The sequence below is a fragment of the Protomyctophum parallelum genome, assembly GCF_964188405.1.
Source record: "Protomyctophum parallelum genome assembly, chromosome: 15".
In the NCBI taxonomy this organism is placed as follows: Eukaryota; Metazoa; Chordata; class Actinopteri; order Myctophiformes; family Myctophidae; genus Protomyctophum; species Protomyctophum parallelum.
Window position 1 is genome coordinate 8,277,353 of NC_139710.1, and position 18,068 is coordinate 8,295,420.

Consider the following 18,068-nt stretch of genomic DNA (forward strand, 5'->3'; position numbering starts at 1 on the left):
AGAGGTTAGCGCCTGACCAAAAAGGTTTCATCTCACACTCTTCATTAAGGGATTATTACACGTGGTCGCGCAGCCTTTTGTGGTGCATGGGTACACCGATATGTTAATCTCTTTGTACAAACGTTACATGCTAATGAAGTATTAACAATAAGGGTGATTTGCAGGGCCTGGCTGTCACTCTGATCTGCACAGTGCTGGTAACCTGCAGCCAGTGAGTGACTCTAGCCTACTCAAGCTACAGACAGACTGATTGATTGAATTGATTGAAAATTGTATTAACAGTATGCAGAATGGGTATATTTCAAATGAAAGCACAAGTCAATACAAAAACTGTTACTGTAGTTGGGTAAAGTTAGCTTAGTTGTGGCAAATCTGCAAAAGAAAATGCTTACCACTAGCTTTCTTCACAGATGTGTTCATAAAGGTGTCTACTATCACTATTTTTTTTGCAGATTTGCTAACTTTACCTAACTACTGTGGATGACACCATGATAAAGCATTACATCTGTTTACAATAGGGTACACCATTTTCAATTCATCTGAACATTTTCAGACTTTTTTTTATGGGCCCTTGTCCCTTATTTGAGCCGAATCTGGGTTGTACATAGTTTGTTGAACTCCCTCTGGTGTTGTGTGTGTGGACTTCGTTGACATTAAGGAAGTCTTTAGACAGGTACATGGGTATCTTGGTGGTGTTGTGAATCTTGTAGACCCATTGCAAGATGCTGTACTCTGTCGTCAACCCTAAACCATTCCAGCCTGTCAAAATGGGCAGGGGTGAGGTGAGTTTGGGGAGTGAGGCCAAGTAGTAGCCTGACCTGAGTTTGTTTTGGGAAGTGTTGGGGGACTATGTTGTTGCGCAAAACATGCCCCTTCAAGACAAAAGAAAAAACATTTTCTCCCATTCAAGACCCAATTTAGTAAAGCCAAATTGTGTTCTTTGGTTGACTCTTTTGATTACGTTGGTGGCCATTTTATCACTGGAAATATTTGCCTCCAGGATGGAACCTAGGTAGGTAATTTCATCTTTTCGTGTGACAATATTGTCACCCACTCTAACCAAGAAGCCATCTGCCATCTGCCTTCTAGTTCACACAACTTGCAGACAGGGTTTACAAAAAGGCCCATCAATGCACTTTCCTCCCGAGGAGACTCAGAACACAACTCTTACAACCATGCAGTAAAAAGAAAGACAGATTATATTGGACTGAGGGGTTCTTGAGTTCAAATCCCCTTCACTATACTCCTTTCAGTTACTGCCATTAGTCTGTCACTTCAATCCCTCTGGCCAAAAAGAGAGAGAGAGAAAAAAACACTCTTTCATTCCCGCTGCAAGATTCATGACATATACTGTGTGTGTGTGTGTGTGTGTGTGTGTGTGTGTGTGTGTGTGTGTGTGTGTGTGTGTGTGTGTGTGTGTGTGTGTGTGTGTGTGTGTGTGTGTGTGTGTGTGTGTGTGCGCGTGTGCGTGGCAATACATCACATACATAAAAAGTAGTTATCATGAAACAAGCTAAGAACGTAACAGTGGAATATCTATATAATGAAACTGTATACATGCATATAAACTACACATACTATACTATACTATACTATACATATGTATATATATATATATATATATATATATATATATATATATATATATATATATATACTATAAATGTATGACTACATAAAATGCAATTCTAGTGTTGTCTACGTAACATCTAAGTCTACATAAAGTGCTATCTAAGGGGCTAGGCCGCTAGGGCAAGTGCTACGGGCCATGATGGAGTATATATAGTATATATAGTATGGGAGTATAATGTATGTGTATATAGCTAGCTATACACACACACACACACACACACACACACACACACACACACACACACCCACACACACACCCACACAGTAGTGCTATTTTAGATTTCCAGTTTTATTGTGATTAAAGTGCTTAAATGTTATTTATATGTCACACCCTATATTGTGTCATATTGGCCATTTATGTTGTCAATTAGGAAACCTCCTGGTACAATAGTTGTTGTCTCTTCCTGCTGATCTTCAACCCACTGGTCATTAGGCTACAATAGATGGGGAGCATATTCATTCAGACAAGACGATTGAATATTTGTCAGGGAGAAAGGTCTAGGCCGTTTTGTCAGCATCTGTCCATGGTGCTGATTTGCTGAATGTTAGCCTATACATTGCAGCTGAGCGTGCGTGGTAGAGGAGAACTTGCTGTTTGTCAGAGAGCTTACTTGCACTGCAGTGAGCGTATAGTTTTCTGTGACGAGTCCGACGGCGGGCCGGGACTCCGACCATGCAACGTCCTGTAACGTTCTGAGTTTTACAGTGTCAGTGACACTATAGGCTACTATAATGGAGTCTAGCCGTCATAGCTCAAATAATTTAATGCAACGTGAATTGTGCATTGTCAATCCATCCTATTGTGCTTGCATTTTATCGCCAGTTTCCAGGTTTTGAATACCTTAAAATAAACGATTAAATCACAAGTGTTCTGGTTTATGGACGGATTTTATGGGGAAATGGATGGAGTGTGGGCTGAATTAGAATGTCTCTCTATACTAGTCTGGTGCTCTTGGGCACAGGTCTGTGTAGGCTATATAATGAATAGGCCTGTGTGATATAGTTGTTAGGCTTTTTTAAACGAGCCGTTGAACTGAGCTGATTAACATGTAAAACGGTTAGTCATCGACGTTGTTGTCTTGCCTATCTTAAAAAATAAAAATAATAATAAGGGTAATAATAATAATAATAAATTACATTTCCATCAGTCGAGCGCTGTGTGAGTTCGTGCGAGGTCTTGGGTTTATTTCTAGACATTTCTAGGCATTTATTTGCCCAGCCCACACCTGGCCATTCCTCACACGAGAGCGCTCTGGGAGGCAGCTATTATTTTCCTTCCTGTAGTTTCAGTCGAGCGACTGGAGAGAGTAGAGAAGCAGCAGAATACGTTTTCTGTCACTCTGCTCTTCTAACTCGCATTTTCTTCACATTTTGGCTGGAAGTTGGCTAATAGTAAACAGTATAACCTAATAAATTAAACTCCCTGGTAGCTCATGAGTTTTATTACCCCGTTTTAGCGTAATTCTTCGACGTGATTTTTATCTATTTCTCTTTTACCAACACACCTGCTCCCAATCACAGATGAGTGGAATGGTTTGTGATTTCCCCAGCTGTGTCGTTTCCACTTCAGCATGGGAACTGCCGTGTCCAAAAGGAAGAATTTGAGGAATGACGCGATATCTTCTGTGGCCGCAAAAGTTCGGTGAGTAGCCAGAGGATCATGTCCATTGTCGTGGCACGACACTGAAAATGGCAATGTGGGATCTAGTGCGCTGCCCGCGCCGCGCGGAGCAAGTTGGCAATAGGCTACACGCGCTGATATGGACTGTTGTTGGGAATGCGTTTTCATGTGTATTAATTTTATTAAAACATCTTTTAATGAATTGTCAGTAACTGACTTGCCTATAATGCATTCGAACCAAAGGTTGTTTGGTTAAATCAAGTTCGATACAAACTATTCTGATCACGTTGCACGGTGCATTCATTCATTGACAAGATGAGTCTATACTCAAAAGTCATAGGCATATAGCCTCCTGAGCACTGCATGCGTATGACAGACCAATGACTTACAGAAGGTAAAGGCATCATAGTAGAAATGGTTAAATTAAGCCCTTTGGTCTTGTAACCTGCTGTGTGAGCATGTTTATGTTTTTGGTTTAAATGCACAGATTACTGTAAAGTGTGGTGATATTTAGCTCATAGATTTTTCTGAGTCAGGTGATGTGATGTGGGTCATGATGCATTATTTCTTGATTTGACCTATAGGTCGGATCTCGACCTATCGCGTGGCTGCGATATATCTGGGTTGCACTGCATGCTTAAATTTAGAGCTCATAACTGATTTATTGGTATTATTATTTCACTTTTTGGATGACATTGTAGCGCAAATGTTCAGCCTATGCGTCCCAATCATAGGGGAAATGTTGTTTTTAAAAGAATAGCAGATCTACAACCTGAAATTTGACATTTTTCTTTTTTTTCTAAATTTTATCCCACGATTTTGTAACCCAGTTTTCTTTTCACCCAGTGCCAATTATCTAATGTAATCCTGGGCGCTACACTTCCTCTGCCAACCTGGGGGGGCAGCGGACTGACCTCATGCCTCCTTCTATGCATGAGGAGTCCAAGCTGCTTCTTTTCACCTGACAGAGGGGAATTTCCCCGGCCGGACGTAGCGCGTGGAAGGGACACGTTATTCCGACCAGTTCCTTTCCCCTCCATCAGGCGCCCCGGCCGGCCAGGGGGAGGTAGTTTTAGAGACCAGGATTACGGCATGTTTTTGTGAGGGTATCTACCCTAGGGGACACGGGGAGAACATGCAAACTCCACACAGAAAGGCCCTATCGCCAACCCCCGCCTCGGGTATGGGCACTGATGACGCGGATGACATTTTTAATGGGGCGTGTGTGCGTGTGTTTAATCAGTTCTAAAGCTTTTCAAATTGGGTAGAAAATGTGTGTGCATGCAGTTTATGTCCAAATATCTGTAATCTGTGCTCTGCTCGAGGTCTTGGGGTTCTGCATGCACCCAAACATCTGACATCAGGCTTTGCTCCAAATGCTTTATTGTGCCAGCCCAGTACACAAGTGGAATGCAACTGATGTGTACACACACTCATATCGTTGCACCCAAGAGCAACCCATTCAGATGTACTGTATGTAAACTAGCATCCTCACGCACGCACGCACACACACACACACACACACACACACACAGTAGTGCTATTTTAGATTTCCAGTTTTATTGTGATTAAAGTGCTTAAATGTTATTTATATGTCACACCCTATATTGTGTCATATTGGCCATTTATGTTGTCAATTAGGAAACCTCCTGGTACAATAGTTGTTGTCTCTTCCTGCTGATCTTCAACCCACTGGTCATTAGGCTACAATAGATGGGGAGCATATTCATTCAGACAAGACGATTGAATATTTGTCAGGGAGAAAGGTCTAGGCCGTTTTGTCAGCATCTGTCCATGGTGCTGATTTGCTGAATGTTAGCCTATACATTGCAGCTGAGCGTGCGTGGTAGAGGAGAACTTGCTGTTTGTCAGAGAGCTTACTTGCACTGCAGTGAGCGTATAGTTTTCTGTGACGAGTCCGACGGCGGGCCGGGACTCCGACCATGCAACGTCCTGTAACGTTCTGAGTTTTACAGTGTCAGTGACACTATAGGCTACTATAATGGAGTCTAGCCGTCATAGCTCAAATAATTTAATGCAACGTGAATTGTGCATTGTCAATCCATCCTATTGTGCTTGCATTTTATCGCCAGTTTCCAGGTTTTGAATACCTTAAAATAAACGATTAAATCACAAGTGTTCTGGTTTATGGACGGATTTTATGGGGAAATGGATGGAGTGTGGGCTGAATTAGAATGTCTCTCTATACTAGTCTGGTGCTCTTGGGCACAGGTCTGTGTAGGCTATATAATGAATAGGCCTGTGTGATATAGTTGTTAGGCTTTTTTAAACGAGCCGTTGAACTGAGCTGATTAACATGTAAAACGGTTAGTCATCGACGTTGTTGTCTTGCCTATCTTAAAAAATAAAAATAATAATAAGGGTAATAATAATAATAATAAATTACATTTCCATCAGTCGAGCGCTGTGTGAGTTCGTGCGAGGTCTTGGGTTTATTTCTAGACATTTCTAGGCATTTATTTGCCCAGCCCACACCTGGCCATTCCTCACACGAGAGCGCTCTGGGAGGCAGCTATTATTTTCCTTCCTGTAGTTTCAGTCGAGCGACTGGAGAGAGTAGAGAAGCAGCAGAATACGTTTTCTGTCACTCTGCTCTTCTAACTCGCATTTTCTTCACATTTTGGCTGGAAGTTGGCTAATAGTAAACAGTATAACCTAATAAATTAAACTCCCTGGTAGCTCATGAGTTTTATTACCCCGTTTTAGCGTAATTCTTCGACGTGATTTTTATCTATTTCTCTTTTACCAACACACCTGCTCCCAATCACAGATGAGTGGAATGGTTTGTGATTTCCCCAGCTGTGTCGTTTCCACTTCAGCATGGGAACTGCCGTGTCCAAAAGGAAGAATTTGAGGAATGACGCGATATCTTCTGTGGCCGCAAAAGTTCGGTGAGTAGCCAGAGGATCATGTCCATTGTCGTGGCACGACACTGAAAATGGCAATGTGGGATCTAGTGCGCTGCCCGCGCCGCGCGGAGCAAGTTGGCAATAGGCTACACGCGCTGATATGGACTGTTGTTGGGAATGCGTTTTCATGTGTATTAATTTTATTAAAACATCTTTTAATGAATTGTCAGTAACTGACTTGCCTATAATGCATTCGAACCAAAGGTTGTTTGGTTAAATCAAGTTCGATACAAACTATTCTGATCACGTTGCACGGTGCATTCATTCATTGACAAGATGAGTCTATACTCAAAAGTCATAGGCATATAGCCTCCTGAGCACTGCATGCGTATGACAGACCAATGACTTACAGAAGGTAAAGGCATCATAGTAGAAATGGTTAAATTAAGCCCTTTGGTCTTGTAACCTGCTGTGTGAGCATGTTTATGTTTTTGGTTTAAATGCACAGATTACTGTAAAGTGTGGTGATATTTAGCTCATAGATTTTTCTGAGTCAGGTGATGTGATGTGGGTCATGATGCATTATTTCTTGATTTGACCTATAGGTCGGATCTCGACCTATCGCGTGGCTGCGATATATCTGGGTTGCACTGCATGCTTAAATTTAGAGCTCATAACTGATTTATTGGTATTATTATTTCACTTTTTGGATGACATTGTAGCGCAAATGTTCAGCCTATGCGTCCCAATCATAGGGGAAATGTTGTTTTTAAAAGAATAGCAGATCTACAACCTGAAATTTGACATTTTTCTTTTTTTTCTAAATTTTATCCCACGATTTTGTAACCCAGTTTTCTTTTCACCCAGTGCCAATTATCTAATGTAATCCTGGGCGCTACACTTCCTCTGCCAACCTGGGGGGGCAGCGGACTGACCTCATGCCTCCTTCTATGCATGAGGAGTCCAAGCTGCTTCTTTTCACCTGACAGAGGGGAATTTCCCCGGCCGGACGTAGCGCGTGGAAGGGACACGTTATTCCGACCAGTTCCTTTCCCCTCCATCAGGCGCCCCGGCCGGCCAGGGGGAGGTAGTTTTAGAGACCAGGATTACGGCATGTTTTTGTGAGGGTATCTACCCTAGGGGACACGGGGAGAACATGCAAACTCCACACAGAAAGGCCCTATCGCCAACCCCCGCCTCGGGTATGGGCACTGATGACGCGGATGACATTTTTAATGGGGCGTGTGTGCGTGTGTTTAATCAGTTCTAAAGCTTTTCAAATTGGGTAGAAAATGTGTGTGCATGCAGTTTATGTCCAAATATCTGTAATCTGTGCTCTGCTCGAGGTCTTGGGGTTCTGCATGCACCCAAACATCTGACATCAGGCTTTGCTCCAAATGCTTTATTGTGCCAGCCCAGTACACAAGTGGAATGCAACTGATGTGTACACACACTCATATCGTTGCACCCAAGAGCAACCCATTCAGATGTACTGTATGTAAACTAGCATCCTCACGCACGCACACACACACACACACACACACACACACACACACACACACACACACACACACACACACACACACACACACACACACGCACACAACACTAGCACAGTTGAATCTTAAGTGACAATGTAACGCTTAGGGTTAAAACATGAACTGGGGATTTTAATGTGCAGACGTGCACGTGCATTTAGACACAGTGACCTTTAAATCTACTTGTGCAGTGTCAACCACACTGGCTTCTGCTTGCATCTTCTAGCTCATGCTGTCTCTCCTGCTGGTTATCCACTTATCCTCTCTCTCTCTCTCTCTCTCTCTCTCTCTCTCTCTCTCTCTCTCTCTCTCTCTCTCTTTCTCTGTGTATATCTTTATCCCTCCCCTCACCTTCTATTTAACACCCTCACACTTAACCACACATAAATCAAGCTGATCACAGCATCCCCGACACACAATTGGACACCATCCAAAGGAGCAGTTCGTGATGCCTGGCGTGTGAGCATCAGCGAATCCAGTAAACTGATACCGGTAGTTGAATTATACTCCTGACAAGCATTTTTCAGGGAGTCGTAGACACACACACACATACTACAGGCTGGTCCGCGAGGATTAATAGTGTCTCATCAGCAGTGGCGTGTCTATTGCATTGTCACAGTATTCATATCCACAAAGGCATGAGCTGTAGGATGTTGTACACGAGACACTTTCTTTAGGGGTGCTAGCCCCTACTATGTGCCAGCTTTGAGGGTTTGTGTAAACGCAAACATTGTCCTAACACAAACTTGAATGCTATTGATAATGGATGGCCTGTTTTGAGAGTTTGTGCAAAGTTGCAAACACAAACATTGAATGCCATTGACAATGAATGGCCAGTTATGAGTGTTTGTGTAAACACAAACATTGTGTAGACACAAACATTGAAGACAAAAATGAGGACGCAAATTGTGATTGGCACAGTATGATAAGAGCAGTAGAGCACCCATCACTTCACATAGGTGTTATTTTATTTCTGTTCAGAGGACAACATTCATAGGATAGATTCTTTTCAACATGTTGCAGCCCTTGTTGGTCACAGAGGCCTCGATACATTGATTCCCCACATTTCCGACCCCCATGAGCCTAGTTGATAATCCATGTTCCATAATTATTTTCTTCGACTATTGTGCTGCTTCCTCAGGAGAGACAAATAAGGTTAGGTGCGGCAAGGTTTCTCCCTCGTGTTCAGCAATCAAAACCTAATTGACCCTTATCTTTTTCGTGATTCAACATGGATGTCACAAAGCTTTAATGGGAAATGCCTGTGGTTACTATTATGACAGTACTCCCACCCCCACATTCTACTCTCTCTCTCTCTCTCGCTCTCTCTCTCTCTCTCTCTCTCTCTCTCTCTCTCTCTCGCTCTCTTGTTGAAGGTCACATTTGCCCAGAAGTTACGACCACCACACTGCTCATTTCTGACCTTGAGCCAGCGTGACTGTCCTTAAATAATGTACTTACATGGGAAGACCATTTGGAAAAGAAAGATAAGTTCTGCGCTCTGGATGATTTCCAAAACCGAAAAAGTTTTATTCAATGGTTCCTTTTTTACACCATGGACAGTCATCATCACGCAGTGTGCAGACCTTATCTTTATTTTCTATTATTCTAATCTCAGCCCGGCACCTGGTTTTCAGTGAGTGGATGTATGTGTTTTATTGTGCTTCTCAAGAGCATTTGGAAAACATGAGCAAGTGCTACTGCTTGTGCGTATAGCTACTGTAGTTTTCTTCTATTTCATTCATCTTGGTTGCCTGGGAGGCTCCTTGTTGACAGGTATGGGTTCATCAGGAGGATAGAGGAGGGATAGGGATGAGTGGAGGAGATCCGTGCCAAGAGCAATTTGCCTTTGAGAAATGAGCTTGTGTGAAATAGATAGCATTTTTTTGTACTTCTTTGTACATATTATTATTTCAACACAGACCTCAAAGCAGGACATGGGAGCGGCTAGCACCCCTAAAAAACATATTTAACTATAAAAATGGCAGATCCACAAGGTTGCAATGCGGCACGAAGCAACGTGTTGTGAGCTTGTAGATTTGCTATTTTCACTAGTTTGTGTCCAGGGAAAAATGTCTAATTCCTCTTTTGGGTCTTGAGCTAAAACGTTTGGGAACCACTGATGGTGTAGTGCAAGTGAAATGTTTGTGGCTGTAGGTGTCACATTTATTTAGCTATTCATTTAATATTCTTCTTTATTCAAAGGATTAGTAATTTACTTAGACGCAACATAAAATACTGACTTTATTTTAGCCAACACTTTATTTTGTCCAACTCTTAAATTCCGATTCCGATATCAACCGATACGATATATATGCTGTCTTTTTTTCTCCACAAAGTAAACTATATCACATATCTAATAAAATAGCTATAATATCATTATAATATCTAACCCGGTATCTAATAAATCTAATATAATACAGTGATCACAGACAAACACCAGCTGTTGGTCCACGGGACTGACAGACTTGTTTTGAAGTGGAAGTGGTTATACAGTATGTGTACACGGTGCATAGTGAATTCATCAGTTCAGACCTCACAAATGCGCAACAGACAGCAGATTCTTCTGCAGAAGATTTTTGCTTAGTCGGTGTTACATTCCCTTACAATGTCTAGGGGTAATAATAAAGGGATGCAACACGGCTGGCACGTGAACTGTTATTTATTTCACGTTACTGTGACAAAGTATATACATTAAACACAATGAATACAATACAAAAAAAAAACAGGCTATATGGGGCAACTAAAAGAAACAATCAAAACTATCTATCCCTATTCTAAGTACCACATGAACCCTCTTACCTAACTCTAACCAACAAATGAAATGAAATGTTACACAGGATCAACCTACCTAAACTGTCTACGCTAACTACTGCCTAACAAAGGTTTACAAAAAGCACGCTCCCATACTCCATATACATTATATATTATATCTCTATATATATATATATATATATATATATATAATTATAATCAGTTGTAACCTTACGACAGAATGACGGAAAACGGCTCAGGGCGCTCCCCACACAGGTGAAGACCCTGGCCTACATTTGTACACAGTGTTGAGCTTTTCACAGCTCCTCTGGACAGTGTGCACTCAGTATGATCGACTGAGCCACACTGTCACTGATCACACGTCACAGCTGCGGTTAAGTATCCTTCCCCAGGCTGGCCCTCTGATCGTGGATTGGCTCCCGGTGACGAGGTGGGCAGGCAGAAGGTGGATGTTTCTCCAAGCACCACAGCAGACCAAACCTGGGACTGAAAAGGTCGATCAGCACTCTGTACAATGTAACTGTATTCCCATAATCGCTGTACACTATATATTATATATATAAACATAACCACGTTATCATATAATATATATATATATAAATACAATCCCCGATTATGTAACAGTCGGTAAAATAGCATGTTATCTGCCGATAATATCGGGAGGCCGATGATATCGGTCATCCCTACTTTAGTTTGCTATTTATTTTGATTGGTATTTGCCCAGTGTTCATTAATATTTTTTATGTTAACAATTCTTGCTTATTTGTCCACATAGAATAGTGGTCAGGTTCTAAGATAAATAAATAAATAAACAGTACAGTATATTCGGGTATATATACGTGAACAGCATGTGAAATTTCTTCACTTATAGCCTTTGTTTCAGTGTGACATAGCAGAACGCCAGTGTAGCATAATGAAGTCATCAACCTCTTGCTGTCCACCCTCCCTGAGTGTGAACGCACGCGGTCTGTCCGGGCTAGTGCTATTGCACAAAGAGATGCTAGAGAACAAAGTGTTGTCATGGCTCTCCTCTCCATTCCTCTCCTCCCCTCTCTTATCATTGTAGACTACTGTCTGATTGCTGCCTGCCTTCCTTGTGAGTCCAATGGCACAGTCAGGCAGAGCGCAAGGCTAGCCACCAACCCATTCATTGATCTGTCTAATTGTCCCATGCTACTGATGACTCCCCCTGGTGCCTGCCTGATGGAAGGAGGGTACAGTGCGGGTCAGAACCCATCAGCCCTTCCGGTTTGATCTTGAATTGACTTTAGTCAGTGTTGACATGTTGAACAGAGGCATACACACTCTGACAATGTGTAAAATTTGACTTACCGGTACATTATTTGTTTCAGAATTAAATGAACTCTCTGGATTTACATAGATGTGTATACAAGATGGGAAGTATTTTGCTCGCTTGATTGGTAAACGGTTCATTTTGTAGGCAGGTTTAAATTAGATTAGATTGGATTAGAGTTGTTCATCCCCTCTCGAGTGGAGCTGACAGTCAATCTATACACAAGGAACAGGCTTTGTGGCTCAGCATAATACATGACAGAAATCAACATCCTGTCACCTTTAGATGTCTTAAAGCGCAAATAACATGCATTTTAAAACTGCTTTTAATATTTAATAATCATATGGTCTATGTCCCTCAAAGTTATTTCTAATGGCTTGAGCCTCAATCACCACTCTGATATAACCAGACCTTGTCATTTCTTTCTGGACTTTGAAAGCAGTTTTAGCTGCAGTACCACAATGTCCTGAGGTGGTGGGGGTGCTGATATGCAGATTATTTAATATTTGAGTCATTATAATACTGATGCTAGATAAAACCAGGCTTGTTTCCATTCCATGCCAGCTTGGAAAATCAACAATGGTGGACATTGTAAACAAAGCGGAAATGCAAATTTGGAACTCAAGACTGAAGAAGAGGAGGAATTATACAAAGTAGGGTGACATTGATGACATCACGATGAGGCCAAAATTAGTCGAGCTGTTCCTGAGAGCAATTTCCATTAAAACACCCATATGACATGAAGGCCTGCTTGTTCAAAATTGGTTATTTGTGGGGATAGAAAACACACATCGGAGCCCCAAAAACACAAAAGAAATTGAAAAAGTTGAATTTTATGTTCTTTTAAGGTCCTTTAATTCAAAGTCCTACCTGCCGCAAGCACAAAAGATCTATTAAGCTGTTCTGAGCAATAGCGGCGACTGAACCAACCATCTCCTGAAAGTGTTCTTTAGTATACAGCAGTCTGCAATGCCCGACCAACGGCAGGTTTTTGCCGATTTTGGAGTCCTAGACTACCGATACCGAGGGTTGTCAAAATAACTTCCGATATATCAGCCTGGCCGATACATTGGTCGGGCTCTACTCTGCGGTTCTTTCCTGACGGCGTCTTCCTGGTGATCTGGGGTCAGGCCAATCAAGCCTGATTTGTTGCTTGGCACTGGCTTCTCCTTCTTAATCAGACTTAAGTATTCCTGTCACAATGTGTGTCAAACACCCATTTAATCATCTCAAAATGCCGCTGTGTTATGGGGAGGTGTTGAGGTGCTTGGCTACAGTGCCAAACGAGGTTTTTCCTGTCTTGACTCCTCCCACCGGGGATAAGAGGCGGTGGGGGTGCTTAACTTCATGTTTGTTGTGTCTTGGCATCGTGTCCCTCCACTCCACTTGATGGACTCTTACAGCAACTCCACCACTGATAAGAGCAAAAGAGGAAGGGAGAATGATGGAGGGGAAGAAGTTGGTGCGTGGGAAAGATGGGTTGAGGGAGCTAGGGAAGGACATAGGAAGGAAGGAAGGAAGGGTGGGAGGAGGTGAAGGTGGGGAAGGGGACAAGATGAGGAGGGATGGGGGGGATGAAGTGATCTTGGACAAACGTTTGGGAAGGAACGGGAAGAGTAGGATGAGCCAAGGGAACGTTTTTCCAGTGTGAGGCCAGTGGGTGGTCAGTGTCACACATACAGTGCTAGTTATGCAGGCACAGAAACGTATGCTGAGTTGCAGACAGACACGCATTGAAGCAAAACCTCTGTCCTATGAGCCTCCTGCAATTTATAATATCACTGTCCTTTCTATTTTGTCCCTATAGCTCCATGGCTTTCATCATGCCTTTGCATTCCAGTCACAGTGTCCCAAGGCACAGTTGGCCAGTCTATTCACAGCCCTCTTGCCCAGAAAGAAACCGAGCATACGTGAGAAACTCATATCGAGAAATATGTATGGTTGTATCAGTTCCCCCTTTCTTCCATCCTTCCTCTATTATTCTGTCTTCATTTAATACACTCCTTGTTTACTAAGCCCCCACCCTCTCTCCTCTTGCTTTTTTGTCTTCAACACATCTCGTGACCGTGTTTCTCCACGTTTCTTCGTCTTTGGACCGCCACTCCTCTCACTTCAAATCCCCCTTCTCGCTCATCATCCCTTCTGGCTCTCTGTTTTCCTCTTTCTCCCTCCCCCTCCCTGCCGTCACATGGCAGAAAACATGCACGACGAAGCTCCCGAAAGCACGATGCAACCTGCCGACATGGACACGGCACGAGGGCACAGCGAGGGAGTGGGAGTGGGAGCGGTGGCGGTGGCGGTGGCGCGCGGCAGGCGGGCAGCGGCACGCGTCTCGCCATCCTACCGCTCCACTTTATGTATAATTAATATCTCAGCACTCCCCAACTGAATGCATCTTGTGGCGCTGTTTTAATCAAACCTTCAAAGGACTGGTACTAAGAAGGGGGAAAAATAGAAAGAAAAAAGGTGACTATCTTAATATGCTCCGCAGCATAATTGCTCTTCACCATCATGGGTGTTACAAATAAAAGCTGGGTTGTGTTATTTTGATGTGATGGAGGAGGGAGTGGTGGAACGAATGGTGTCCCAGATGTAGATGTAGATGTAAAAAGGGGATGATGAGAGGATGAATATCTAGGTCAGGGTCAGGGATCAGTATACTCTCTGGTATGTGGGCGTGAGGCTATTTAGTTTTGGATTCGGCTCCAATGGGGAGTCTGGTCGGTGTGCGTGGTTTTGGGCTGTGTTTAAATGCCTGGTCCTTTGTGAGAACTGATGCGTTCCCCAATTTATATCCACACATGAGAAATTATTTCTCTTGTCTTGTCTTGTCTTGTCTTGTCTTCTCTTCTCTTCTCTTCTCTTCTCTTCTCTTCTCTTCTCTTCTCTTCTCTTCTCTTCTCTTCTCCTCCATCATCTGTCAAACGGGGAGCTTTCACAGCGAATGCTGAAGCTGCACGTGACAGTTCATATTTAATGACTACGTAGAGTGCGTTAGCAGGAAGACTTCACTATGACAACAACACACCAATCCCAGTTCACCCCCATCCCCCTTTTTGTGACAGGGGGTTAAGCATGAAGCATGTGCACGTGCACACCATTATCCTCTCCCATTGTGTTTGTGTGTGTGTGTGTGTGTGTGTGTGTGTGTGTTCGCTTTCGCCTATATCTTGACATTTCGTCCCACGTGTATCGCTATACTGTAAGTTCTTGGAAGTTAGATCAGAATAAATGTGTCTGTGTGGGTGACTGTAATAACATCTATTAAACCCAGTACAGCTGCTTTACCCTTCTCCTGCTAATTATAGAGGCTCCATTCTACATACTGTAGTACTTTCCACTTGTTTAAAAGGAGATGTAAATCCTGCAGCTTAAATAATCTATTGCAAAACAATGTAGCTTGCTGATAATCTGTTATTTTCATCAAGTGACAGCATCGTACTACGAGTATAAATGCTGTAAATATTGTGGTTGATGATTTGGAAATGGAACAGTATACAGCCCTAATCCTCTAGCGCTATGGTGACCAATGCTTTTGGGGATGAAAGGGGAACTGATTTGGGAACTGAAGTCGTCCTTTTATTCCTCAGAACAATACAGTTAAGAGTCGAGCCAGCTAATACCATCCAAGAGAAGAATTTCAGGGGATTGACACCTTGTCTGGATCAGCCACCATAAATCGATAAAATATTAACGGTGAATTATTATACGGATAAGGCTCTGTATCCTATATGATTAACCATTGCTATATTTCCTCTGCTTATTGCACACATTCTTCATTTAATTTTCTTTCTTTCTTTCTTTCTTTCTTTTTAAAAGCATTAATAAAAATAAGTATTTTTAATTCAGGCTTCTCCATGAAGTTGTTGTTTCCTGCCATTATGACTGACACATGCTGTGCTCCTGGGTCCTGCCATACTGTGCGGGTATGGGGAGCTATAGCCTCCATGCTGCTATTCACAGTATTGTCTCTCTCCCACTCTGTACGCAGGAGATGGCAATCACATCAGCAAGAGCAAGAGAAAATGGGGCTCTTTGCTGTTTGGCTTCTGGCAATGGCCAATAAAAACTCCTCTCTCAGCCCATTGTGATGATGTGACCTACTTGACTGTTGAGCATGTGATGATAATAGTCAAAAGATGCAAAAGATACCCCTAAGTCAGACGATTTATGAACAGAGGCTCTTATACTGTGTGGGCCTGTGTGTGTGTGTGTGTGTGTGTGTGTGTGTGTGTGTGTGTGTGTGTGTGTGTGTGTGTGTGTGTGTGTGTGTGTGTGTGTGTGTGTGTGTGTGTGTGTGTGTGTGTGTGTGTGTGTGTGTGTGTGTGTGTGTGTGTGTGTGTGTGTGTGTTAACCCAGAGTTAATCGCTCTGCACTTTCTTTTTCTCTTTACAGAGCAGCCCGAGCATTTGGAGACTACCTGTCTCACACTCAGCCCGAGAACCGCAACGGAGCAGCAGGTAGGCTGCCAAGCACACACACACACACACACACTAGAGCGGTGCCCATTGGAGCCTCTACAGCGCCCGTTGGGCACTGGCCTACTTGGAACGATGCAAGTTGGAAATGCATGCCCCACCCAGACATTATGTCTGTGTCCCTTTTATGCTCATATATGGAGTTCTTTGTCAGGCATGCCCAAATATGGAGTCTATGCAGACGTCAGAATGATGTCAGAACAGGCCAGCTCCATATATGGACACTGGGCAGGGGCCTACTGTCCGTCCACCCAACGTGTTTGTGGCACATGCTTATGATACCCGCCTCTTCATATGGGCATGTTATTATGTGTGCTAAACTAATTGTGACGCTCAATGCTGCATACAGTATAATATGGTAATGTTACATGTGTGACGTCCATCGTCCACATCCACCAAGGCAATATCAATATTATAGGTTTTTCAAACTGTTCACCTAGTCCTATACTGTACCAAAAATAAAGGAGACACAGGTTGAAAGTTGTTGCAGTCTGTGAGCTTTATAAATATTTAGCCAACACAGGTTTCTTTAGGAAGAGAAGGACATGAATCAAACCAGGGATGTTGCAATTATGTAATAGCCAGGCAGCTACCAGTATACCCTGTTGTATTCAGTTCTCAAATAAAGTTACGGTATAGTCTATTGCTCAACCAGACACTTCTGCAGGTAGTGGTATAAGGAAAACGCCTGTCCGCCTGTTCTGTAATTTGGTCACTGTCGCAAATCTATTACTATTACGCTAAAATCATATGTAGGGTCATAGTATCAGCATCCATCCAGCACCTCTTTCTTGGGTACAAATAATATATTAAATCTGAAAACTTTTCCCTTCCCTTTTTACTGTGGGAAGGAGTAGGCAGTTGGTCCTTATTTTTCGGCCGAAGACTTCCATCCATCCATCCACCCAACCATTTTCTCTCACTAGTATTCTTTGCGTCTCTCATTTTCCGCCCACCATATGTCATCTCTTTTCTCAGTCCATCTTCCCAAAAAGCTTTGTTGGCACTCATGCGTTCACTCCACTGCTGCCAAAGCATTATATGCCACAAGCCACCTGGTGGTTTTCATCTGTAGTCTCTTCGGATTCCCTCTCTATCTATGTGCTGTGTATTGACTCCCTCTCTATATGTGCTGTGTATTGACTCCCTCTCTTATCTATATGTGCTGTATGTGCACTTCCCATTGCAGTCAGAACTGCAGCATCACTCCCAATCTTCCGCCGTAGTCTGAAAACCCACCTTTTCAGACTCCATCATGGCCCATAGCACTTACCCTACACACTTAGATAGCATTTCTGTAGACTTAGATAGCATTTGATACAGACTTATAGCATGTTATGTAGATGGCACTATAATTGCATTGTATATAGTCATAGCACGCCATAGTACATATGTATAACATAGTAGTATATATATATAGTTTATATGTATAGTCTCATAATATAGATATTCCACTGTTACTTTCTTAGCTTATGCATGTTTCATGATAAATGCTTTTTTGTGATGTATTCCCATGCTTTTTGTTCTTGCTTAATGTAAGTCGCTCTGGATTAAGAGTGTCTGCTAAATGCCTAAATTGTAAATTGTGTATTGACTCCCTCTTTATCTATATGTGCTGTGTATTGACTCCCTCTCTATCTATATGTGCTGTGTATTGACTCCCTCTCTATCTATATGTGCTGTGTATTGACTCCCTCTCTATATGTGCTGTGTATTGACTCCCTCTCTATCTATATGTGCTGTGTATTGACTCCCTCTATATGTGCTGTGTATTGACTCCCTCTCTATATGTGCTGTGTATTGACTCCCTCTCTATCTATATGTGCTGTGTATTGACTCCCTCTCTATCTATATGTGCTG

General features: G+C 42.6%; 1 protein-coding gene across 1 annotated transcript in view; it reads left to right on the plus strand.

Annotated features, from left to right (window-relative positions):
• The first annotated feature begins 5,841 nt into the window (after nucleotides 1-5,841).
• nsmfb (NMDA receptor synaptonuclear signaling and neuronal migration factor b) overlaps nucleotides 5,842-18,068 on the plus strand; it is a 41,793-nt gene continuing 29,566 nt past the window's right edge. Inside the window, exons 1-2 of the mRNA XM_083783665.1 lie at nucleotides 5,842-6,165; nucleotides 16,126-16,190. Of these exons, the coding sequence (XP_083639791.1) occupies nucleotides 6,095-6,165; nucleotides 16,126-16,190 (136 nt within the window). The 5' untranslated portion in view covers nucleotides 5,842-6,094. The remainder of the gene's footprint in view (nucleotides 6,166-16,125; nucleotides 16,191-18,068) is intronic.